This window comes from Panicum virgatum, chromosome 3N (genome assembly GCF_016808335.1).
Source record: "Panicum virgatum strain AP13 chromosome 3N, P.virgatum_v5, whole genome shotgun sequence".
Taxonomy (NCBI): domain Eukaryota; kingdom Viridiplantae; phylum Streptophyta; class Magnoliopsida; order Poales; family Poaceae; genus Panicum; species Panicum virgatum.
The window spans coordinates 15464291-15482919 of record NC_053147.1 but is presented as its reverse complement, the minus strand read 5'-3'; the positions used below and the strand labels follow the sequence as shown (position 1 = coordinate 15482919).

The 18629-nt window shown below is 48.0% G+C and overlaps 2 protein-coding genes and 1 long non-coding RNA gene across 4 annotated transcripts; 2 read left to right on the top strand and 1 right to left on the bottom strand.

Moving 5' to 3' along the window:
- Positions 1-9933: 9933 nt before the first annotated feature.
- Positions 9934-10570, top strand: LOC120667594 (GDSL esterase/lipase At3g09930-like). The gene is made up of 2 exons (XM_039947639.1): positions 9934-10411; positions 10551-10570. Exons 1-2 carry the CDS (start codon positions 9934-9936, stop codon positions 10568-10570), a joined length of 498 nt encoding a protein of 165 aa, XP_039803573.1.
- LOC120664593 lies at positions 10536-13455 on the top strand. 2 transcript variants are annotated; one of them, XM_039943872.1, is made up of 3 exons: positions 10536-11310; positions 11892-11936; positions 12835-13455. In XM_039943872.1, the coding sequence occupies exons 1-3, from the start codon at positions 10905-10907 to the stop codon at positions 12936-12938; spliced, it is 555 nt and encodes a 184-aa protein (XP_039799806.1). In that variant the 5' UTR covers positions 10536-10904; the 3' UTR covers positions 12939-13455. The 2 variants fall into 2 exon arrangements, with proteins under 2 accessions (XP_039799806.1, XP_039799807.1); XM_039943873.1 differs by lacking the exon at positions 12835-13455 and adding an exon at positions 12220-12682 and having other exon boundaries at positions 10560-11310.
- A 314-nt stretch (positions 13456-13769) lies between these two features.
- LOC120664594 lies at positions 13770-16292 on the bottom strand. The gene is made up of 2 exons (XR_005670965.1): positions 15833-16292; positions 13770-15731 (listed from the first exon to the last, which is right to left on the bottom strand). It is a non-coding gene; the product is annotated as an uncharacterized LOC120664594 (long non-coding RNA).
- Between the last annotated feature and the right edge of the window lie 2337 nt (positions 16293-18629).

Genomic DNA, 18629 nt, shown 5'->3' with positions numbered 1-18629 from the left:
TAAAGAATCTGGAGCTTCCTTCCGTGACGATCCATGGAGAATAAAGCGTGCTCTCACCGAAACTGGAGTCCTCATAGGTGCTTTAATTCTCAGTGAGATCCCCTGCAGTCCCTCCCTCATTTTCATTGGTACCGGCACTGATGCCAAATTCTACGGAAGAATCCTTAGGAGGTATATCTACCAACTTGCAAAACTGGGTTGGTTTTCTACCCCACACTTTCTCCTTCGGAGTGTTCTGTTCGCCGACCTAATGGGGATATCGGTGTTTGAGGCGGCAGGCTCCCTGCTGTTCGCGATGTGATGGTAGCTGGCCGTCTTGGTAGGCTTGTGCGTTCAGCAGGTAAAAAACATGTTGGTGCTGCCGGTATGCTGCTCTTGGTGCCAATTTCACCTTATAAAAGGAGTAAATCTCCATTTTAAAACATTTGAAGTTTTTCTTCTGGAGGGTGGTCAAGTTCAATGCGTCTGTTCTGGCCGCCGGCAATGAGGATGACCAGGAGAAGTTGCAAGATCTTAATGCAATTTTCTTCTTTCAAAAGTGACATTTTGTTGGGATTGTAAACCATTAGAAATATTTATGAATACAAACCGGTTACTCAAAAAAAAAACCAAGGCTTCCAGCTCATCAAAATTTCGGCAACCGGCCCGGCCCGCGGCCCCGTCCCGGACTACAAGAATCCAAAGGGAACCGGTCTTCCTTTCTCTTCCGCCTCCATCCACCAACCGCCCGGTCCGCCGCTCCAAACCAGCAACCACCCCTCCGCTCCCGCGCGGCGCCCATGGGCGCGCGCCGGTGCTGGGCGGATCTCCACGCCGACCTCTTCACCGAGATCGCCCGTCGCTTGCCGTTCCTCGCCGACCGCGTCCACGCCGCCAGGGCGTGCCGCTCCTTGCGCGACGTCGTGCTGCAGGACCCGAGCTCGCCCCAGCTCTCGTGTCTCCACCTCCCGTACCAGAGCGCCGCCGCTCTCCCGCCCGGCGCCACCCGCAGGGCGTCCTTCTTCTGCGTCCTCTGTGACCGCCCACCGCATCGCCGTCCCGCACTTCGCGGGCTTGCCCTTCTTCGGCGCATACCCTGGGGGCTGGCTTTTCGTCCCCTACGGCCAGAGCTACTACCACGGGCTGATCAACCTCAGTCCGTGGGCTCGCCCGGAGCAGGCTGGCCTACTTCACGTCGTGGCTGGATGCCGAGGACGTCATATACCACAAACGCCGCCTTCCATTTCGTCACCCGGCGAGGGGATCTGCCCGCGTGCACGCCAGAATTCCAAAATGAAGGGCCCATGGAACAACTGCAAGTGCGGAGTGATCGAGTACCCGAATGATATTGCGGTGGGCCTGATAGCGCCGCCGACGCTCGCTACCTCGTCGCGAGTGCCGCGGCGAGCTTCTGAGTTCTGACGGTCTTGCGAGATCAGCCTCATCAAGAGGTGACGTCGTCGTTCAGGGCGTTCGGGATGACGCCGGAGGAGCAGGCAGTGGACGCCGACGGTATCGTCCTCGACCATGCTTTCTGCAGCTGGACCGAGCTGCCCGCGCCGGATGGCCGGATGCTGTTCGTCGGGCGCGGCTGCATGCTCCAGATCCTTCGTCAGAGGTTGCTCATTTCCCCAGATCTCAGGAAGGCGTCTACTTCTTGGACGACGGGAGTTTCCACGCGCTGCCGATGATATGCTATACGGAGACGGGGACCTGCAGTACAGCTGCTGCAACAACGGGGTCTGGTCAGGTCGGGGCGCCGGAACATGTCCGCCACTGGGTCCGGGTACAACGCATCAACGTCCATCAACCTAGCTACTCGCCTCCATCTCCATTGAGACCACGCCTGTTGTTCGATCTTGCTTTGCTGCCACTCGATGACTGTTGTTGATCTGTGTGTGCCTGATGAATGATCAAGGTGACGTGTTCGGTAGTGCAGCACTGGCTGGTGCTTCATCGCACTTCTGAAACAAAACGTTTTCTACAGACTACAGTTGTTTGGTCAATCGATGTATCATGCCAGCATTTCTGGGTACGTTTGTCAGATAATTGATAAATGATAATGCAGTTCAAGACATGCTTCATCATGTTACTGTCTAGCTAGCTGACACTTACGCCTTTTGCATTCTTGTTAATCGTCCAGCCATTGATGATGCTGTATCTGTCTTGCGGACATATAGAATTCTTTTGATGAAATTTTCAGTCTAGTAAAGTGGTGTGCATAGGCCTGCTAGTGGGGTGTGTTGAAATAGGTTTTGGTGTATTTTGATGTGGAGTGTGTTTGGATGGATTAAAATGAGTTGTACTCACTCCATTCAAATTATAATTCGTTTGATTCTTTTACCCTAAATTTGACCACTCGTCTTATTTAAAAAAATTGTTCAAACATAGTCAAATTTAAATTATTCTTGTAGAACTTTTATTAATAAAGCAAGCCACAACAAAAGAAGGGATATTTTGCACAAATTTTTGAATAAGATGAGTGGTCAAATTTGTGGTAAAAAAGTAAAATGAATTATAATTTGAAACGAAGGGAGCATTAGGTAATAGGACGGGGCAGAGCGGGTTCTACGTAAATTCGAATTGAAATGAGTGTATTTTTGGTGGAGTGCCTACGTTAATCAAAAGCTAGACCCTAAAAATTTAAAATCTCACATTCGCATAATTGGTTGAAATTTATTAGAGGTGACTCAGTATGACTTACAAATACTTGTCAACTTAACAGTATGAGTATATATAAATGTGGCTCCTGTGTTGAGAGCAGGACATTAAAATTAAAAATCACACATTGACACCATAAAATTTAATCGAAATTGGTTGAAATTTGTTGGAGATAACTCAGTATGACTGACAACTACTCTATGCAAAGCAGTGTGGCTAGACCTACACACGGATCTCACGTTAGAGCCGTATCCTGTGAATAAAACCTCACGTGCACGCTATAAAATTTTATCAAAATTGATTGAAATTTGTTGGAGATAACTCAGTATGACTAGTAGCTACCCCCGTGCAAAGCAATATGGCTAGAACTACATATGGGCCTCACGTTAAGAGTCAGATCTTGGAAATAAAATCTCGCATTCACACTATAACATTTTGTCGAATTTGACTGAAATTTATTAGAGATAACTTAATACTACTGGCAGCTAGTCAGTGCAAAGAAGTGTGGCTGGACTACACGTGGACCTCATGCTAAGAGTGGAGCCACTAAATTTCTCTATATATCTATCTCTATTTCTAAAGCAAGTAAATTTCCACCTAAATTTTTAGGTTGGTTTGTTTTGTGTCATTGACAAGTGGCTCCAGAGGTGGGCTCAGAATCGGAAGAGTGGGTATTCAAAAAACCAAAACCTTCAAAAACTTAACTGGTTTAACACTAATTTTTTTCAAGTATGTTCTAGATTACCTTTGATTAGTAAAAATAATGGGTATTCAATGAATACCCATAAATACCCCCTCGGCCCGCCCCTGAGTGGCTCTTAGTCATCCTGTATGCGAGTTGAACCAGCTCTCAATTCACGACTTGATCACGTAGATCCCTACAAATTAACGAATGAATAACTATACATATCCGATACTTATACCAACTCTGTCTGTAGCAATGTACAGACATAATTGCCTAGTATATTGTTAAATATGGGTTGGAGGATTTTACTTAGTAGATCGTCTAGCCATACCCACATGAGTTTAAGCATGAAATGGAGCGAGACGGAGTGGGTTATTTAGTTGAACTTTTGGGTTGGGGTGGGTTGCCATTTGATTTTTATAAGCATTAGGGTGGGGTGGATAAATGGTGGGTCCCCGTTAGCAGGTCAAGGTGTGCATGATACGTGGTCATTTTAACTGGACACATCCCTGTGCAGTTGGGATATCGTTTAACTGTTGATTTAACTAGTGTTTGGCGCGCTCTCATGCGCGCGGATTGTTGATGTGTTTTAGAGTGCATAATCAAAATAATTTGTCAAATATATTCAATTAGCACGGTGTGGAAGTTTTAACTAATTTAAAAATGCAGAGTGTTGATCTAAATTGGAGGAAATTGGTACATGAAAATCATATCCGCAGTGTTCACTTGGCTTGTCAGCCAACTAGCCAGCAGCTCTCATACCAAATCAGCACCAGCCACCAGCTACCAGTCAGTTGGCAGTACTGTTATCTCATAACAAATCAGCACCAGCCATCAGCCACAGCCAAGCGAACACATCGTATAGTACCTGCAACATTATTGATAAAGTTGGAGTAAATATGTACATAAACATCCAGTTTAAAGAGACAAAGATAATTTAAATAGGAGGTAGTTCATAGTTCTCTTAGCCAGGACCTTGTGCATGTTAGTTATACATGTTAGTTAGAATGTTAGATAGTTTTCATTAGCATGCCTAGCTAGTTGTTTTTCCTTCTCTTTGGTCTTTGGATAAGTGGTCATGAGCTCACGAGCTGCCTGTGCTGCCGTGCGTGCTGCTGCATTAGGCGTGGCGAGGCTAGCTACCTTTGCCCAGGCCTGGCGCTAAGGGAACGTGATCTCGAGTCTTCCGGTCTCTAAGCAGCATAGGCAAGCGGAGCGGAAACAAGGAGCAGAAGCAAAATCAATCGCGCAGACCCAACAAAAGGACAGCAAAAGGAACGAGCAAATCGCCAACGATTAGCAGATGACGAAAATGCTAGAGAAGAACAAGCAGCAAAGGGCGCACGGAAGCTTGCAGAGGATGACGAAAGGGATGTGGAGAAAAAAAGCAGCGGGAAAAGCAACTTACCCTCAAATCCGACAGCAGAGCGGTGCAACGCCCGGACGACACTAAAGCAGCATGCATGGCACGCGGCAACCGGGGACCCAGTATGCGTCGCCGGTTGGAGTCAAAACAAACTGACTGCTGTCTTAAGCCGCGCGATCAATATTGTACGGCTCCAGATTTTTAGGTGACGTGTCCTAGCTTGCCGGCCGCCTCCCCCGCCCCGATTGTAACTTTAGATTTCACTTTCAATTCCCGAGATCTCTCCATGTGCTGCAACTGTTCTAAATAATATCAAGCACTACATTGTCGTGTCCATAGTTGATGAGAGATGAGCTCATGAGCATATATTATTTCTCGACAAGATACCGCGCACTGGTCCAACGCAACAACAATGAAAGAAGGGATCCATAAAAAAAAGGGTCAGTTGGATCCATGCCACTACAATTTCACGAAGTTGGATTTCATGTTGAAATCTATGCCATTGAGTGGCATGATTTTCAACGTGAAACCCAATTTCACGGAGTTGTGGTGGCATGAATCGAATTTTCCCAAAAAACAATGGCATTGTTTGGTTCGCGCTACAATTGTAGCGCGCTAGGAATAGTAACAATTTTGACCACTAATTACGGTGTCAAACAAAGTCAGTTTACAAAACCAACTTCAGAACTCCCGCGCTAGTGACCCTGAAGAATCTAATGAGGTCTTTGACCGCGCGATTAGAGGATGGTACTGTAGCATCACTGTAGCTAATCATCGATTAATTACCGTCATTAGATTCGTCGCGAAAAGTTACACCCATTTCTAAAAATATTTGTAAATAGATTTCATTTAGCACTTTATGCATGCGAGATTCTCTTCTCGGGAAATGTGCGCGCTAGTTTTTTTGTCAAACCAAACAAGGCCATAATTAAAGGAAGAAACGCAAGAAAACTCGAAGTTTATTGAATGAACACTCGATACATCGGACGATAGCTACTTAGCTAGCATCTAGGTGGTCCTACCCTGGCCATCATCATCTCGTTAAACAACCGATTGGAGAAGTTTAGTGGTACGTCCTCGGGGCACCGTACGTGGCAAGTCGAAGAAAGCATGCGGCACAAGGCTCTCGCTGAATCCGACCACAGGCGAACCCATAAAATCGATCTTCCTGTGCACCCCATTCTCTTTGAGAGAGTACAACCAGCCATCAGCGCAGGGGAATACGATGAGGATGGCACCGCTCCCAACAGAGAGCGCCTTGATCGGGAAGATTATGTCGGAGTTGCGTTTCAAGTCCAACCACGGCGGCCGCTGCACGTTCACACGGTGGCGCAGCATCCACCGGTTGTCCGGTTCTCGGCCGCCCCGTAGTCTTGCAGCGCCCAGATATCTAGCGTCACGTAATCCTGCATGGCCGCGACGCAGAGGTGTCCGTCTAACTCCAACAGGTCCGCCACCACCACGCTTACCCTTGCCTGCTCATCCAGCCCCGGCGGCTGCGGAATCAGCCGGAACGTCTCGGAAGCCATGTCGAACGCCAATATTCCCTCCGTCCCTATTAAGTATGGTTTGCGCTTCTCGAAAAATAACTTTGATTAATTTTATATTAAAAAATATTAATAGTTATCATACATAATTAGTATCACTGGAAAAATATTTGAATTTAGTTTTTTAACAAAATTATTTGGAGACTCAATATAATTTGCTATAAATCGAGTTAAACTCGCAGCACGCACATAAACAGCGACATTTATTTAGGGACAGAGGGAGTATGTCGTAGCCGTTCTCGTCGTCTAGCGGGAGCTGACACGACCAATGCAGGGCCCCACGATAAGGCACGGGAAACCCGTAGCCGAGCCCGGGCAGGAGATCAGTATCACGAGTCAGCCGCCGAGGCGGCGCGGCGCTGCCAACCGAGACGACGCAGAAGTAGACGTCCTCCCCGCTCGGGGTGATCTCGCAACAGAACAGGAGGCGGTGCTCGCCGGACGAGGCGTGGAAGTAGAAGCCCCAGACGGCGTCGCGGAAGTAGGAGCGCCGGGCGGCGGTGCCGGGCGAACGCAACGCCGGTACATGAGTCCACTTGAAACGAACATGGCACCATTTATGTCATTTCGAGTAATTTTGGTGATCAAATGACAACGCAATCAATGGGACTAATATGATTGTTAAGATGACCATTCTCAGGCTTTTAGGTTCAAGTGATGACAAAGAGAGAGAAGATAGGCGTAGCTAGGCCGAAGGGCCGCCCCTACGGGTGTTCCGCTACCCGGTTAGCGGACGGGGGTCGAGGGGGGAGCCGCCCCTCGCAGGTCTCAGGGCAGCGCCCTGAAAGCTCTTCAGTCGGTAGCACCGGAAGAACCGACGCATGAGTATCGATGCATCCGATGGTTGTCGGAAGAACCGATGCCATGGTATTTTGGTACAGAAGGGAATCGAAGCCAAGTCAGTTTATAGGCACCGGATGAACCGATGGTTCAAAAGGGGGCATCGGTGCATTGGGCGTACTGTGTTCCAGAGACGATGCAAGTCGCGCAAGAGCCAAGTCTTCAGCACCGGTTGAACCGGTGAAGCATCGGTGCATACCATCGGTGTAATAACGTCAACAGAAGAGTTGAGTGCTGTGAGTGACCGGTTTAACCGACGGCTAAGCATCGGTTCAACCGGTGGTCACTGTGTCAGCTGTCAGGAGTTCAACGGCTACTTCGGGTTATGAGTAACCGGATGAACCTACGCTACCCCAGCTAGTGGCATCGGTTCATCCGATGATACGCAGATTTTCTGCTGACCGTTGGAGCAATGGCTACAAGACTTGGTGGCCTATATATACGCCTCACCCTAGTCATTTTATGCTTGCTGGAGTTGCTGAACATCCCACACACACCAAAGAACATCTCCAAGACATCCAAGAGCATCAAGATCATATCCTTAGCCCTTAGCACACTTTGAGAGTGTTGTGTAAATGTTAGCTCTTAGTGAGTGTGATTGCAAGGCCTTGAGCCTTTGTGCTGTGGTTCTCTAGTGAACCAAAACAAGAGTTTGGTGCGCCGGCACCTTGGAGCTTTGGAGCTCGCCGGCAACGTCATCGACCCTCCGACTTGGTGTGGAGCGGCGACGACACTTTGTGCGGGGGACGTGGAAACCCCCATCCTTTGTGGAGAAGCTCCTTAGTGGAACCCGGTGCCAAGGTGACCGTGATTGTGTTCACGGAAGAGACTTAGTGGCCGAGTAGCAATACTCTTAGTGAGTGCTACAACAACGTGGATATAGGTGTGCCTTTGTGGCTAACCGAACCACGGGATAAACACCCGCGTCAAGAGTTTGCTATCTCCTATCCCGCTCATTAAACTTCCGTATTTCATACTAGTAATTTGTGTGCTTTTACTTTTATAGAATATTTTCTTGATAGGAAATGCTATAGGTTGCTAAACTCTTTTGGGATAGGGGTTTCACACTAGAACAACCTAGTTACACATCTAGATAGCATGTTTTAGTTTAAATTTTGTGCAAACTAGTTGGAGTCATAGGTCAAAGTTTTTATTAATGTCTAATTCACCTCCTCCACCTAATAGGCCAGAGCACTCGATCCTTTCACCACTGCCTCGGGACCGGGTGGCCGGCCTACGGCCAGGAAAAGGAATTCTCTGCGACGGTGCCGCACCGCGCGAGTTGTGCGACACTGCCAAGATGATCGACGCGTGGCACGCTGGCCCACCAGGCACATGCTTGTGGCGAGCCTATCCCTATCCGCAGGCAGATCAGCCGCAGGCCGCACCAGACTGTTGAGCCGTGAGGGCTTGTTCTCTCCAGCCGGTTCGATATCGATGGGCCATGTCGATCAGATCGAGTTGCCCCCTCTTCATGCGTTCGTCATGTTGTCGTCTACGGCGATCGCCGTCGAACTTCATCTACTTACTCCGTCACGGGTGTAGAAGATCATGTCACCGGCTGGTGTCCAAGGAAGGGCAGGAAGAAGAAGGCGTCGTTGATGAGCGGCTCGACCTTCCCGGAGGCCGGAGATGTTGATGAACCGGTGGTTTTGCTCTCTGAAATCTAGTTCCTGCGTGAAGAACTTTGCAAGGAATTGCCTTTCTTGGTGCTTGGAGATCTTTTGCAAGTAAAATGTAGTATTGAAATTGGGATCCATAAGCACAGCTCTCTGAATCTGCAGGAGGAAGTGCTCGACGAGCGCGACGCTGGCGGTCCCTAAGGTCACCGCGATCAGCGAAACGGAAGAGTGCATCATCCCTAGCCCGTGGCTCGGCTTGATTGTGTTCTGTAGCGGCTTGAGTTGCTCATTGCAATTCAACTCAAGCCGGCTCCTTAGTTTCTCCTGGCTCAACGACTCCGAGATCAGCGAGCGGAGGTTTGCATTATGATCTGCCACGCGTCAGTCATCTGGGCGGTGTCGCACAACTCGCTCGGTGCGGCACCCCCTATTTAACCCCGCAGACCCGCAGCCGTCTTTTCCCGAGCTCCACGCGTCGTACAGCACCCACCTTCCCGCCACCGCCGCCGTCGCCCGCGCTGCTCGCCATTGCTCTCCCTCTCCACCACATCTCTGCCCACGCGCCGCCGTCACCATTAGCTTCGTCGTACGTGCAGCACCAACGATGGCCGTCAGGCTCCCTGCCATCCTCCTTTCATCGATCTGCCTCCTCGTCTTGCTAATGGTGATGCATGGCTACCGCGTTTTTCATATACGCTATAGTATTTCTTCATCGTTTATCATCTCCTGTTCCTAACGCCATTTGTTTTTACAACAGCCTCGCACATCGAGTCTGCTCGGACCTCGGGCAGCTTCCACTGGTACAATGGGCTATTCGTGTTTGGAGATTCCTTCGCCGACACCGGGAACTTCCCCAAGGCAGATTTGAGCCAAGTTACTCGCCAGTGGTACAAACCCTACGGGTGCTCTCATGGGTTTCTCTAGGATCCAACCGGGCGCTTCTCCAACGGCTTCGTTCGTTCGGATTTTATGGGTAATTAATTAATACAATCTACATTAATTGTATTGTTGTTCAATGGAATTTCATGGGTAATTAATTAATACAATCTACATTAATTATATTGTTGATAAGATCGATCGATCTCACTTGCATTTGGATTGTATTAATCGATCTGTATGATTGGATTCGTCATCATCGTGTTGCAGCAAAGATTCTTGGGCGCACCATGGCCCCCGAGACGTACAGGGACACGAAAGAGAACAAATGGCGACAAGTTCGGCGTGAACTTCGCCATGGGTGGCGCCGGCGTGTTCGAGGTGCCGCACAAGGCGCCGACCCTGACCAAGCAGATCGACTCCTTCAAGAAGATGCTCGACGGTGATGACATCGGGAAATGGCTGCTTCGGGAGTCGGTCGCGCTGGTGGCCATCTTCGGCAACGACTACGCGCGCGTCGCCAACATGAGCGACGAGAGCGAGATCCTCGACTTCATCGGGAACGTGACGGGCGAGATCGCCGCCGGCGTGGAGCGACTGCGGAAGCTGGGCGTGACCAGGGTCCTCGTCAACAACCTGCACCCACTGGCCTGCACGTCGTGGCAGACCAGGCCGTCCAACTACACCGAATGCATGGGCCGCGGCAACCTGGCCACATTTTTCCACAACGGCGACCTCGAGAAGAAGCTGAATGCTTCGAGCAGCGACAATGTCTACCTCGTCGACCTCCACCGGGCTTTCACCAACATCGTCGATCCATCTGATCCCCAGGACAGTACGTGCTGCAGTCATATGAAAATTTCATCCTTATACTTGCTGTGTTTCAACACCCAAGCAGTAGGTAGGCATCATATCTACCATATTCTCTATTTCATATTCTCTATTTCTGTATACCATATCTCTTCTCTCGTGAGGCCACGTCGCTGGTTTGTAACATCCGTCCGATCTGCAGCAGGAGCAATCCAGGTGTTTGGCTTTACGACTCGGCGGGGGCATCTGGAACTCTCTCGGTTCGGATCGAAGCGACGCGATACATGGTTCCTGTTCTTATCCATACTCTCCTGTCGCAATCCATCCCCCATCCGTCTCCAATCCCACGACCCTGCCCCTTCCCCGGCAGCCTTCACCCGCCCGCCCCGTCCGCGCCGCCGGCCACCCTCTCCCCTGCCTCTCGGCTGCTCGGCGGCCGGTCCTGCTGGCGGATCTGATCGGCGCGTCGCCTCTCCGTCTCCACCAGCCGCTGCTCCGCTCCGCGACCGGCCTTACCGATGCCTAGCCCGGGTGGCCAGGACGCATCGCCTCTTCCTCTCCCCGGCGGTGGTCGGTCGGCGCGGCCGCGTGGGGCGTATCCCGCCGCCGGACCAGGATGTCCTGCACGCTCGACGCGACAGCCGACGGCACGAATCGTCGCCGCCGGCCTCTCCGCTACTCCGCCTCACCTCTCCGCGACTCCTCAGCTCTGTCAGTTCGTCTCAGCTCTCCGCGACTCCCGAGTCCCGGCCTTGGCGCGACAGGCGACGGTGCGAGTCAGCGTCGCCGGCCTCTCCGCAACTCCGCCTCGGCTCTCAGCGACTTCCGAGCCGGCGACCCCGACTGCTTCCATCTCCAGTTCCCCGTCCGCCTCCAGTGGTCGACTGCTCTGCTCCGACCTCGATTTCATTTGTTCATTTAGAGGTAATCAAAACTCATTCATTATCTTTATTTCCGTAAGATGAACTGGATTCGAGGTTTTCACATGAGAAACAAACAACCTTCCATACATCAGAGTCTTCCATAGGTGAATTCTGCATTTTCGTGTCCATTTGTTTATTTATTTTCCTTTTGTTATGTTGTTTGCTCCTGACAGACATTGCTATGGTACTTTGAATTAGCATGGCCATAGAAGCACCTTACGATCACCGTCGTGTTCTCCTTCGCCTCCCCAAACACCTCCGCCTGCAGATCCGATGAACACGTGCAGTTAGCTTTACATCGCAGGGACCTCATGGTCGGGTGAGCTTGCTTTGGTCTCTACAATGATGTATGTCCATGCTACTGCAAGCGCCAACAGCACCATCTCAATCTTGGTCACCTGTTATCCGAACCAGTGTCACAAGACGTCGTTATAGACAAGGTGGAACACGAGATCAGCTAGCTCCTTCGTCAACTACAAATTTGTCAATGAAGTTGTCTGCATATACAACCCCCCCCCCCCCCCCAAAACTACAATTGATTTGCCTCAAAATCTGACCTCGGTGTATTTATGCAACACGCAGGAATTTTATTTTCGGATGCAGTTCGCACAGCCATCACAATTCAAGGTACTGTGTTCGCAACATCCATAACCATTCAGGGTATTTTGTTCGCTTTTTCCCCCTTGCTTCCTATTATACATGTATAGTTTGTTATAATATTTCTTTTGCGTAAAATGTGCCCACCACAAATTATATACCACCTAGGCAAATTGAGATGCTATCTTGGTAGCGTTTGTATTGCATCTGCAGAGGCAGGCAGATGCGTGCGGACAGACACTGCAGTTAGGATTAGACTCTGAATCCTGACTTAGAATTTAGTCTGAACCAATCTTTTATTTCTGTTTCGCAGTTATGTATTGGAAGTTGCAGTCATTCTTTGATACCAAATGAAGATGACCAAAACTACAGATGATAACTCCAAATGGATTGATATTTGCATAGATGTTCATCACTGCTGCTTCATATGCACCTTGAGGTGTATGTTTTATACTGCAGAATTTTGGCACGAATGATTGGGTTTAGCTGAAATGCATGTCTTAACAGATTAGCTACACCTTTCTATAATGCATACATTTTGGCACAATCTCCGCTATATCTTCCAATCTAGGTACTTTTCTATTTTACTGACCCCCTTGGGTCACAATTTCAGTACAAGATGTAACTGAAGAAAAGCAATTCTTGCCTTTAAATTTTGTAAAGTCTTTTGATTCAGGTTTTGTAATTTCAGTTCAGCAGCTTCACTACAACTGCAGTTGATTCTTTGTTTTGGGCTATCAGCATTTCCCATTATTGACCTTATCCCATTATGGCCCTTTCGTTTTTCTCTTATGCTGATTTGGAATTTTGAATATCATTCTTCCTCAGCCTTTATCTGATTTTGCACGCTAAGAATTCGTGGCTCCATCCCTGCGCAACGCGCGGGGTTACCTGCTAGTATGTAAATATGTATATATTTCTTGTGCAGTCCCGCAGGTGGCAAAGCAATTCATCAAGAACAAGCTGAAGCCATGCTGCTACAGTTTTGACCCGAACGGCTACTGTGGACGAGGATGGAGGCGCCCTCTGTAGCGTCTGCTCCCACCATGAGAAGCACTTCTTCTGGGACGACGTGCACCCCACTCAGGTTGGATGGGAGGTTGTCATGGGGCAGCTCGAAAAGGACATCAAGGATTTCCTCCACATTACCATATATATATATATATATATAGCCAGAGCTAATCTCTACCCTGGGTATGGAATAGTTATTCCGTACCCGAGCCAACCCAGCCACACCGTTCCCAACCCGCGCTCCGTCCGTCGGCGCCCGCAGTAGCGCGCCAGCGCCCTCCTGTGTCCGATTTTTTTGCGCGTGGGACGCCCACGATGGTGGACGAAGCGGCTAGCGCCTGGTTTTCTTTTTCCACGCCTGCACGTGTCCGTCTCATCGTTGCTTCTTGTTTGTAAATGCTGGAAGATGCATTTTTATGGAGACGTGACAGAGGTTGTCTCTAAATGGGGAACTCAATACCAGTTTTACATTATTTTTCTAAATGAAAAAGCTAATGGTGTGGGTCGTTTTCTCACACGTGTCCCCATCAATATGTTAGTGTTACTCCATGTTATTTTCCATAATCTCCCTGACAACAAGCTATGGTTAAATATGTTAACAGTTGCCTATCTAGATAGAAATTTTGGTTCACATCTGGTTGCTCGACCCAAGGAGCTAGCATTAATGCTTCAACATCATGGATTTTATGTAAAATTCAGGTGATCAATTCCTATGGTGTTCTTAATAAGTTAAAAAATACATACTAAATTGTTAACTATAGCACTGTAGTACTGTACTACATACAGTCATACTATAATCAGAAAAAAAATCAATTCACTTGAATCACAAAATCCATGGAATGATTTTGCAACTTGAGTAAAATTCTCAGCATTAGAGACTTTTATTTGCAAATGTCGTTATCTCATTGTAGATACATATCTTAAATCTAGAATCAAGCCAATGATTGCCATACAAATGAAGGAACGGAATAGCATGTGTTCACCAGCCTTCACCTGCATCAGGCACAAGCATATGATGCTAGAAGGCTTAGAAAGGATTACATCACAGGCATGCAAATGGATGTCTACCACACTTCTGTCGAGATCTTTCAGCCTTCAACATCATCTGATAGCTTGTTTGGAAGTCATCCATAATGCAAAAAAAAAAGTCAAGCTTTTTGGTTCTGACCAATCTGCTCTAATGCGATCTTGGAGGCTTGGAGCTGCAGGCAGATGTCAATAGTTCATGACAAAAATCACACCCCACTGAGCAGCCAGCTGAAACTGAGCTATCACAATGGCCACAATTTAAATTTGAGTGGACCAGCAAGAAAGAATACCACTGTGTACGACACAATGGTTGCAAATTATAGAACTGATCCGATATAGCATTTGATTATCCACATTTCTTAAATTCCATTCAAGGTTGGCATTTGATTTAACTTGGAAACAATGACAGCTATTCAGGGAAGCATGCTTCCGTGCAATAGACATTGAGAGCTGACATACAACGCATGAACACGAGCAGATCCCAGAAGAGCCATGAAGGATCCTAATCATCAAAACATGACAGTGAATGGTAATCCGACATATCTGCGGCTTAAGCATAAAATCCCATCCCAACCGTCACTAAAGTGTATACATAATGCTGTAATGGAATGTATCACCAAATGTTTTCCGGATAAAATTCATTTTGTATTCTAAACATGTAAAGAAAATAGAAAGTCATACTAGCAAATTAGGTTGAAAATGAGATTGGCTGTTTAAAAATCTTCACCGTTGGATTTCACTTTTTCAAAGTTTATAATAATTCCCATGTGACATTTTCATCAATGGAGAAGGTGGCTGACTCATCTGTACTAGATAGAGTACGGACAAGCCTTCCAGGTTGCAAGAAAGGTAGATCATGTTTTGGGGATAGCCGGATAGGACAATATCATGGACAGACACACCGGAAGGCTCCAACGGACCCGACGAGCAGGGGGAAAAAAGAGAAAATTCTCACAAGCGTGATGTAAGGTTGGTGATCAAATCGATGCAATGAAGAAAAAAAACTCTTGCGACATACAGATTTCACTGGTAATTTCATTTCAACTCTTTAAAAAGGAGGAAATAAAGAGAATTATGAATCACCTAAAAGCATCAGGATACTTCCCCTAACATGGACAGTGACAATATCTGGACTGGATGATCAGCATAAAATCAACTAGCTGGATACGGTCTTTTTACAAGTGCTGATCAATTTTTAATATATCTGCCTGAAAGATCTTTGGCAAAATCTTTTAGTATTTTCTAACCTTGTGTTCTTTAGTGCTTTCCTCGTCGAGGCCACTAGTCAATCTCGATTCACTGAAGAACCACCTAACAAGTAGAGAAGATCTTTGAATCTCTCTACTGCCTAATTGGGTTCTAACTATTCTAAACCTCAAGAAACAGAGAGCAGGAGTAGAACAGGGCATGATAACATATCAACAACAGTGCAAATAATAGTTTCAGGTAGTGTCTACCATTTTTCCCAAAGCTATAACATCAACTCAGGCTACAGAGAACGTCCGGCTAATGCATGTATACACTGATTAGATCATGAACTGCGGCAGGATTCTAAATCAGGAACCGATCCATACCTGGCCTGCTCTGCCCCGCCACGAACCTTCTCCCTACGTGCATCTTGAGGCCTCGGGAGCTCTTCCTCTGCCCCGCTACGAACCTTCTCCCTGCGTGCATCTTGAGGCCTCGGGAGCTCTTCCTCTGAGCCAGATAGAGGCTGCCTTGCCTTGCCTTCCCTTCTCTCCTTCAACAGTTCTCTAGCACGGGTAGATGGTGACGCAGCACCTCCTGGGCGTCATGCAGAGGAGCATGAACACGAGCGCGATGATGGAGGCGACCAGAAAAAGATGGGGAAATAGAAGGGGACCATGACCCAGTGGAGGAATCACCTGATCAGAAGGTAGGCCGGAGGAGGATCGACGGCAGATCGGTCTCCCAGAACGGCGATGGGAGGAGTGAGCGGCGTCGGGAACGAGAGGTCGTCGCCTTGACTGCGGGCACATGCAGGAGCTGGCCGGCGGTGCTAGTCCCCGGATCGGCGACGGGAGGAACGGCGGACGGATCGCGAGCTGGGCAGCGAAGCGGCTTCGGGAAACCCGGCGACGGGAGGAGTGAGCGGCGTCAGGAACGGGAGGGCGTTGGATTGACTGCGGGGGCACGCAGAGGCTCGCCGGCGGCGCCAGGCCCAGTATCGGCGACGGAAGAACGACCGACGAATTGTGAGCTGGGCGGCGGAGCGGCATCGGGGAAACTGACCGTGACGTGTGGCGGAGGAACCGATTGGAGGGGTGGGGGGCCACGCGGAACAAACTGACGGAAAAACCATGACGGAAAAAATCGGACGCTGGCGCACCGATGGTTGGCTCGGGTACAGAACAACTTATTCCATACTCAAGCTGTAGAATAGACCTACTATATATATGCAGACATGGGTTTGCCTCTTCCAGTGGTCTTCGAGTCTATTTTAGGTTAAGGTATTTTATCAATTAGTTGTAATGTGTTAGCAAGCTAAGGTAATTTCTTTCCATCAATAGTCATCTGTTGGATTGGATCGATCAGGTTGTTATATTAGAATGAATTGGTAGACATCGTGTTCATCGGTTATTGTTGAGTTTTCAATATGATGCATAGCCGAACCGGAGATCTCAGATTGCTTCCTTGCAGCAAGGGTTCTGCGGGGTTAGTTCAATCCAGGGTCGATCAAATCCATATCAGCAATCACGTGGCAGTGGAAACAACTCCTAGTGTGTTTAGATATCAATAATTAACATTAATTTTGAAAAAAAACAAGTATTGAAATGATTTTTAGGGAAAAAACTGGTTTTAGTGTTTTAGGAAACAAGTATTAATAATTTAAAATTAAGTTTCAGGTTTGCTAGCTAGTCGGTTAGCATTTATTTTGAGAAATCTCTGTGAGAATTGCTAAATGACACCAAGGTGTTTCTGCCCAACCCTATTGCACGCAAACCAACTCCTGGTCAATTCCACTGCCCGCAGTCCGCAAAGGCACACAGCTGATTGCACGTGGTGGGTCCCAACGCCCACGTTGGCCAGCATTTCCTTTTATCTGATTCCTTTCGTCTCCCTCTCTCTTCTCTTTGCTGCGGCCAACTTTATCTTCTCTTTTATCCGATTCTTTTTCATCTCCCTCTCTCTTCTCTTTGCTGCTGAATCCCAAGCTTCCGGCGACAATCCTTTTGCAGGGAGCGACAATTCTGCATTCTTGATTAATTCCCTGTTGGCTGTCATTTGTCAATGCTCAATTTGATTTGGATATTTACATGAAGTTGCAGATTTCCGACGATGATGCCTTGCTGCCATAGTTGTCAAAATTGATCTACTGCGGTGATATGCATGATTTGGTCATCTTTAACTGGAACTGTAGATTATGTTAAAAAAACTGGAACAGTAGAGATAATAGCTTGGATCCTACTTTATTAGCACAAGTTAATCACTTCAGTGTTTTGTCTTTTCAACTTTCCAGTTCTTTGATATTTCAGCTTCCCTGAGATACCTCCATTAGCTTTGACTGTCTTGATAAAATCAATTTGCATGTGACTGATGACTGCTAATGGCGTCCAGTAGTTTGCTAGTACTCGTAGTTCAATTGTTGTCTAATTTCAGCAATCCGTTTTCTGGATGATTTGATCATATTTCAGTTTTTATTTTGTAAAATCTGAATGCGAAGATGTTTGGGTGTGATAGATTCTGTGAAATTGATGTGTTTTGATCAGGTAGCTGCTGACGGCACTCACTGTTAGATTGTTGTTGATCAGGCAGTCTTGTACAGTGATAGGAGTATGCATGAGGGTGGTCACCTCTTGTAACGACCCGACACGGGATAACGACTAAGATCTATTCTGCACGTTGAGTAAATCACACCTGCTAAATAACTCTCTTGCGCTTTCGTCCTCGCTTCGCGCAAAAGGTTGCAACCGGAGTTATTCAACTACCCTGGGTCTGGTATTTAAGCTGGTTTGGGTTCCCTTCAACTTCCAGTACGGGACCAAAATCGCGTCGCTATAGTACTGCTACAAGTACTCGCGAATTTGGCCCGGGCCACTCTTGCCCATGGGCTTTTACAATCATCTCCCCTTAGGACTCGACGTCCCCGTCGAGTACCAGACTAACCTAAATACCACAAGAATATCCTCTCTTGGTCACATCCTATACGTCTAGTGCTAATGATTCCATGTGCCACGTCCGTGCGTCCAGTGCCAATGGTCCCTGTGCGACATCTGTGCCTCGCACGCGCCCGCCCACATGCCGGTGGCATCTGCGACCACACGCCCGTGCTCATGCCCGCGCACTTATGCCCGTATATGGCGTTGTAAGGATCACCGGGGTGTCCGACCCTAGAGGGGGAGGGGGTGAATAGGGTCGCTAATCGCTTTTTAACCTAGGGCTCAAACTACTTGCATAAGATAAACCTAACACGTCCTATACATGCTAGTTATGACTAAGGTTTATCTATGCTACTCTCTACTTACCCCTAAAGGACTTGCAACCTAGCCAATCCTAATCAAACTAACTAGGAAAGTAAAGGTACGCAAGATAGAGTAAATACGGAAACGTAAAGCGGTAAGTAAAGAGGTAAGTGCAAGAGGGATGCAAACTCCCGAGTAGACACGGTCATGTAACGTGGTTCGGCACAAACGCCTACGTCCACGGGACACCGAGGCTCTT

Excerpts from the sequence above, each read along its gene's own strand:
- LOC120667594 (XM_039947639.1), top strand. The coding sequence starts at position 9,934 with ATGGGTGGCGCCGGCGTGTTCGAGGTGCCGCACAAGGCGCCGACCCTG. Across the intron at positions 10,412-10,550 it reads TCCATCTGATCCCCAGGACA|GCCACGTCGCTGGTTTGTAA; the intron begins GTACGTGCTGCA and ends TTCTCTCGTGAG.
- LOC120664593 (XM_039943872.1), top strand. The coding sequence starts at position 10,905 with ATGCCTAGCCCGGGTGGCCAGGACGCATCGCCTCTTCCTCTCCCCGGC. Across the intron at positions 11,311-11,891 it reads TTTCATTTGTTCATTTAGAG|GAATTTTATTTTCGGATGCA; the intron begins GTAATCAAAACT and ends TGCAACACGCAG. Across the intron at positions 11,937-12,834 it reads CACAGCCATCACAATTCAAG|TCCCGCAGGTGGCAAAGCAA; the intron begins GTACTGTGTTCG and ends TTTCTTGTGCAG.